General features: G+C 38.1%; 1 protein-coding gene across 1 annotated transcript; it reads right to left on the reverse strand.

Moving 5' to 3' along the window:
• Positions 1 to 4,527: 4,527 nt before the first annotated feature.
• On the reverse strand, positions 4,528 to 5,925 carry LOC147628012 (uncharacterized). The gene has a single exon (XM_086815193.1). The coding sequence runs from the start codon at positions 5,784 to 5,786 to the stop codon at positions 4,812 to 4,814; it is 975 nt and encodes a 324-aa protein (XP_086671319.1). The 5' UTR covers positions 5,787 to 5,925; the 3' UTR covers positions 4,528 to 4,811.
• Between the last annotated feature and the right edge of the window lie 691 nt (positions 5,926 to 6,616).

A 6,616-nucleotide genomic window follows, 5' to 3' on the forward strand; every position in this document is an offset into this window, starting at 1 on the left:
CCTTTTGCATTTCACTACCTTTTCATTTTTCCCCTTTTTTGGTAGAATTCAATTTCACCATATCTTCTGCAACTCTGGTTCTTTCTTCACGAAAATTTACAGGTATTTTATTCTCAACCATAGCTCTCTCCTCCTAAAATTTAATCTCATTTGGACAAAACGTCTGTGAGTTATGCTCGTTTTCTCACATGAACTTTCTCTTCTCTGCACCACAGATAGCTATCTTGATGTGAAGTGGCATCAAATTCTTGTGAGAGTAATTATCATATGTTTAGGGTTTGTCTATGTTTTGTCTTGATGTGAGTAATGATCATAGGTTTAGGATTTGTTTATGTTTTTTCTTGATGTGTTGCTATTTATTTTCACACAAAAGCAAGGTTGTGAGCAGCAAGGTTGTGTAAATCAAAGCAGTAATTTGCTGTTTATTTCTTGTTGTTTTAATCTTTATTTGTTGCTTACAATCTTCTTTGCATAGTAATGATTTGAAGTGGCATAAAATACCACAGTAGTGATCATAGGTTTAGGATTTGTTTATGTTTTATCTTCATGTGTTGTTGTTTATTTTCACAGGAGCAACAAGGTTGTGAGCATTAAGTTGGTGTTTATTTCTTGTTGTTTTAATCTTTATTTGTTGATTACAATCTTCTCTACATAGTAATGATTTCAAGGGGCATAAAATAATGATCATAGTTTTAGGGTTTTTCTATGTTTTGTCTTGATGTGAGTAATGATCATAGCTTTAGGGTTTGTTAATGTTTTGTCTTGATGTGCTTATGTTTATTTTCATAGGAGCAACAAGGTTGTGTAAATCAAAGTAGTAAGTTGTTGTTTATTTCTTGTTGTTTTAATCTTTATTGCTTACAATCTAACATTTTTATTTATTAATCATGTAGTCTAGCTTTATTAATTTAGATGTCTTCAAGGAGGAGGAGCTCAAAGATGTCATAGACCCAACAAGCAATGGAAAGGTAGAATCATAGAGTTCAAGAGACGCACAAACGGTATGAGTACAATAACAGAGGTTTTCATTCAACATGTTTATATGCACAAAGAGATTCGAGTGCATCATGATAACTTCAGTGAAAGAAATAAGCCTAACAGTAAGTTTATATCTCTGTGCTTTTTGTTCTTATGCTTGAGTCTATGGTTATTAGATAGAGTTATAATATAAGCATGTTTGTTGCTTGCAGCTTTATATCCATCCACTCTGCATGAATGGTAGAATGTAGAATGTTTTAGTGGAAAGCTAAATGTTTTACATGCAGAGATAGGTGCCTTGATTTATGACAAGAGTGCAAGCGAATTGGCATCTCAGAATGTTTACTTTTATGATTCAATGTATGATGTGGAGAGACATAGTTTTGGAGTATATTCCACTACTACCGTTCTCATACATTATGAGCATGATATTAATCATGCCCATCTACTCAGTACTAGGTAATCTATGATACTATTGGTAGGAATATCTACCAAGGGTGTAAATAGGAACTAGCATCCAGCAAGGAATGCCAGAACCAAAACAATATAGAGGTGAAAGCTCTCCATCTGTAACATGCCTGAAATTAGCCAACAGATTTTCCATACATGTACATGAGTATTAAGAGTAATTGAATCAAAAGGAAACTAAGAGAGAGCTCCAATAGGTCTAGACAAAGCTCTATCAGAGTAGAGGCCATCATGAGATGACAAGTAGGAAAACATACCTCTAACTTATTTATACATAATACCTGACTTGTCCAAAGAGAAACATGACCAAATCAACATCTATTGGTTGAAGAGTACCAATTGCAACACACAAGCTAGTGTAATCATTATAAAGAGATATTGCAATCTCTAAAAAACTCAACCTGTATGAGCAGGGAAGAGAAAAAACAGAATAGGAAATTAGTTGGCATAAGAATTTTCCAATTATACCAACCCAAATAAAAATACTGTACCACTCTAAGATATATGAAGGGTACCCATTATAAAACCTCATATGGCCCATCTGTGTGAGCAGAGAAATTCAAGAAAATATCAGAAACAATAACTGGTTAAAAAATCTCCAGGCTTTATGCCATACAGAAAGCCTGCATATACCAAAATGAAATGCAGAGCGTGAGATGTACTAGTAAAGACATCAATCATCATTACGGGGGGCTTGGTGAGTGTAGTATTCTCAGTCTCTTAAAAGAAGAAACCACATGTAGACAAGCATGCTAAGATAAGCAACAAATCCAAAGTTAGAGTACCCTTGTACTATGTGATGTTAGTTGCAGTATTGCCTCATACTAGAAATTGCAAGTACCCAAACCAATTAGTGAGCTTGATATCAAGCAAAATCATGTGCCCAAGCAAAGTATGAGCATGTGAATACTGCCAGGTATCTCCATGTCCCAGAATAGTAATTGTATGCCACAGGAAGCAAACAATATTACCAGCCAGCTCAGAAGCAAAAAGCATGTGAGTTTATAAATATTGGTTGTAAGGTATACAAGATACCCCCAAAAAAACATTAAGCAATTAAAGCTCATTAAACAGGCAGTATTTTCAGCCAGAAGAAAATCTGTATCAACATTAAGATCATTGTATAATTTTTTAAAAAAAAAACATCAGATACAATGGGGAGCTAGACCTAAAATTAGATTAAGATTTTGAGGCAAAAAAACTCCCAAAAAAATACCAGTAGTAGAGAAATATGGAGGAACTATCCCCAGCCCTATCAGTAGACTAGGGATCCACAACAGTAAGGCTGTTAGATCATATTCGTGATGCTAGATAATGTCAGAGAATCTTCCAAAAGATAGCCTTGCAAAGTAGTTCACTTCAAACCCCCAAAAGATGCCACTCAGAAAATAATTCTCCAAGAGTAATATTTTTATATTCTATTTTAGAATGAGACATATGAAGCAGATTGCATTGTCAAGCATTATTTACTGCTTCCAAAACGTTAACAGAGTAGAGTGTTCATAAACTAACAGAAGGTCAAGTGAATCCTTCATGAGGGTAGGTCACATGTGCAGACCTATGAGAGACATCATAAACCCATACATATATGAGCCTAGGATAGATATAAAAGACCATTGCAAAGCTTACAGTACAAGACACCTGAATATGTCCCAGGTTAATCATCATAAGGGCAAACTCTATATCTAGGTCCTAATGTAACCTTAATGGTAGTCAAGACTAAGCCAGTGCATGCTAACAACATATACAAGGATGCCCAATATAATAGTCAAATCAATGCATATCTGAGTATCTAATATACCTCATACCTTAATGGAATAATATATCATATGTACCTATGGCTATTGAAAGCTTATCAAATAGTAAAGGCTACAGTGTACTTTTGTTTGATTAAATGCATCATCTGTAGAAATCAGCAGAGTCCCCTTCCAATAGTGGACTCCAGAAATAATCTATGCATGATATGTCAATAAAAAATGAGTGCAATCAAAAAATTTGCATATAGCAGAATAAGGCAAAGTATACTCAAAGCATCAATATGTCCAAGGCTATGTAGTAGCAAATGGACAAACTATGTATTCAAGAACATCAGTACCTACATCCACAAAGGCATATAGTAGTAGCGAGGTATACAAAAAGAAGATTCCAGCATTTGCTTAGCAGAAGGCAATACAATAACAAGTCCATCAATCATTTCAGATTAAGTATTCCTAAAGAAGGGCAGATTGTATTTCATGAGAATAGGATTTTAATGAAATCATTCATTTAGTATTTATTGTGGTAGAAAGTAACTTTAGCCAAAGAATTGGAAAAAAAACCTAGTTTGAAGGTCTCCCTCCATTTGCAAGCAGCAAAGTCATGGCAGGCAAGAAACACACAGACTAAGTGAGTGAGGTTGGCCACTTAAGAAGATTTTTTATGCCCGACAAAGATAATTTTTTTAGGCCCTTGTAAAAGCTATGTGAATATAACATGTGATCACAAGATTTTTTGTGTTATTAACATATGTTATTAACATGTTCACATGTTCTCGTTTACGTCAGTGAAATCCCTGATGAGTATCATTGATTAGCTATGAGCCAAACCCAATCCCCACAGTTATAGGGTTGTTACACAGAAAACAAAGGCGGGTATCATGTTACGCCAGAAAGAGAGGAGCAGAAAGATAACTCCAAAAAAAACCAGTTTATACCATAAAGTATTTTCACACTTAATAGACCAAAGCCCCAATATGAAAGCATTAAAATTGTTGTTTTTAGTCATAAGCCATCAGGAGAGGTAGTAAATTAAAAATTTATCTATTATTTTGAGAAAATAACGAGTGTGTGTGTGTGTGTGTAAAGGCTTGACACCTCCAAGAGTAGGTTGAGACTAAGAGAAAAATAGTATATGTTTCTTTGTTTATTTTTTTCAAGGTTTTCAAATACGTTGATGTACCACAGGAGAAAAAGAAACCTTAAGACTCATCGTAGAAGGTTAGGCATACATATGGGTTTGACATGCATACATACTAAAGTATGAACAAAGTTTGATGATAGAGAGGGTTTGGTGTGATAAAAAGGGAAAAACAATTGTTGCTTATATAACATGATGTGATGAAAATAAGATGATTTTAATATGACAATTGTGTCTATATAACATGATGTGATGAAAATGGAAAAATGATTATATTCATACATTTCCCCTTTTAAGAGGCCCAAACCCATGTCCTATGTGTATGTGCATGTGCATGTGCATGTGTATGTGTCATAGACACTAGCACATGTGAACAACATTTTACACCATTCAAAAATTGACCCGCCAAAGGTTGGTTTGAGAGTGTGTCAGACCTGCCGCTGCCGTAGGCGGGTTTAGGCCAGTTGTTATCAATAGTGCCACAATGAAGAATCCGACAGCCGAAGTGCATCCATATCACCGTCATCATCGCATCTCTGCTCAGTAAACGCATGCAGTGGAAACGGTGGCACGATCAGCATGGCGTCCGCAATTTGCTCAATTGTGGGCTTCGGAGAAAACTCCGCTTTAGCACCCTCCCACCAATCGAATTTGACCACACGGTCAGCTGGTGCTTGCATGTCACCAGTATTGAGGATGCTGTTTCCTTGCCTTTCTAGTAACTCCGTTGTCAATTCCTTCACAAAAGGAATAGAATTGGATGCGCAGCTAGAAGAATCCATCTCAGCCATTGAATTGCGCGCAGCTGCGATGGATAAACGAGGGGTTCTAGTAAAATGATCCCCTCGTCTTCTCCTGATTAGGCTCGGGGACATGGAGCTGCTTATGAAGGGTAAATGCGGTTCATTTCTTACAGTAGAATTTGCATGACCTAATATGATCATCTGATTCGATGGTGTTGATGCATCCGCCAATGATGGACGTATGCTACACGAACAGGTAGAAGGGGCACTGGTGTGAGCACTAGAGTCTGCCATAGAACCCGCCGCTAACGCTATCTTCTGCACAGACTTGGGAGAGAGCGTGGGGAGGCTCTTCAAAGCCTCGGGAAAAAGCTCGGGCAAATTGAGTCTAGCAGAGGGGCCCCTTAAGCAATAAGATGCAACATCAAAAGCTCTAGCGGCTGCTTCTGCGGAGAAGTAAGAGCCGAGCCATATGCGAGACCGCTTGCGAGGCTCTCTGATTTCAGCAACCCATTTACCCCAGCTGCGTTTTCTGACGCCACGGTAAGCCGAGCAAGAAGGGGCTTCAGCTGCTGCAGCTGCTAGTAGAGGGAGCGAATCGCAGCTTGGGCTATCGATGTCGTGCTGCATGGGGGTGAACTTTTGATCAAAATCTGCCAAATCAACCATAGCGGAAGGGCCTGCTATATAGTATAGGCCCATATGGAGGGGAGGCGCTGCAATGTCGGCAAGTGTGTAGCAATCAGGGACCAGGGCGGAGGCCGCGGAGCGTGGCGATTTTCCTAAGTCTCCTCTCTAATAAGGATGAGAGAGCCGAGTGAGCATTGGGAACCCAGCTTTGGTAGCCCCACCTTTTAAACTCACAAAAACATTTGCTACCGTGTTTTTATCATTTCTAATTTTCTCAACACGTGCCCATATCATAAAGTTTGACCTCGATCCAACGTCATGCCCATATCATAAAGTTTGACCTCGATCCAATGTCAACCGAGGCCACGGACAGTAAATGATGCAGCGGCAAGAGTGAAATATACATTTCCTTTGCCTCTCGGGGCCCTCTCCTGAGTCTGTTCAAAGCTCCAGCCACTCTTTTTCTGCCACGTACAACCTTTGCTTGCCTGCTCACACGTGTTTACCGGCTAGCCCGTTACGTTTGACGAGCATCACATAATCCACGTCATCATGCGCGTTGTCAAGACTCCCAACGGTCCACCTCCGACATATATTAGTAGCATGAGTCTTTTCTTTTGTGATAAAAATTTGTCAAACGCCCCGGTCAAAATTTTCACGTTTCAAATTTAGAAAATCTCACAGTTTTTCTAGAGCCCATTTTTCTTCTACGTGACTTGGGAACATTGTACCTTCTTTTTTTTGACTTGGGAGCATTGTACCTTCTTTTACGTTTAGAGGTTAGACTTGGGAACATTGTACCTTCTTTTTTTTAGAGAGAGAAAAAGTGATTTTATTATTAGGAAAGGTTAGTTACAAAAAAAAAGAGTGATATGATAGCATGTGATGAACAAGCTAAGAAC

The sequence above is a fragment of the Cibotium barometz genome, chromosome 20 (genome assembly GCF_041138505.1).
Source record: "Cibotium barometz isolate CiBa-2024 chromosome 20, ASM4113850v1, whole genome shotgun sequence".
NCBI lineage: Eukaryota > Viridiplantae > Streptophyta > Polypodiopsida > Cyatheales > Cibotiaceae > Cibotium > Cibotium barometz.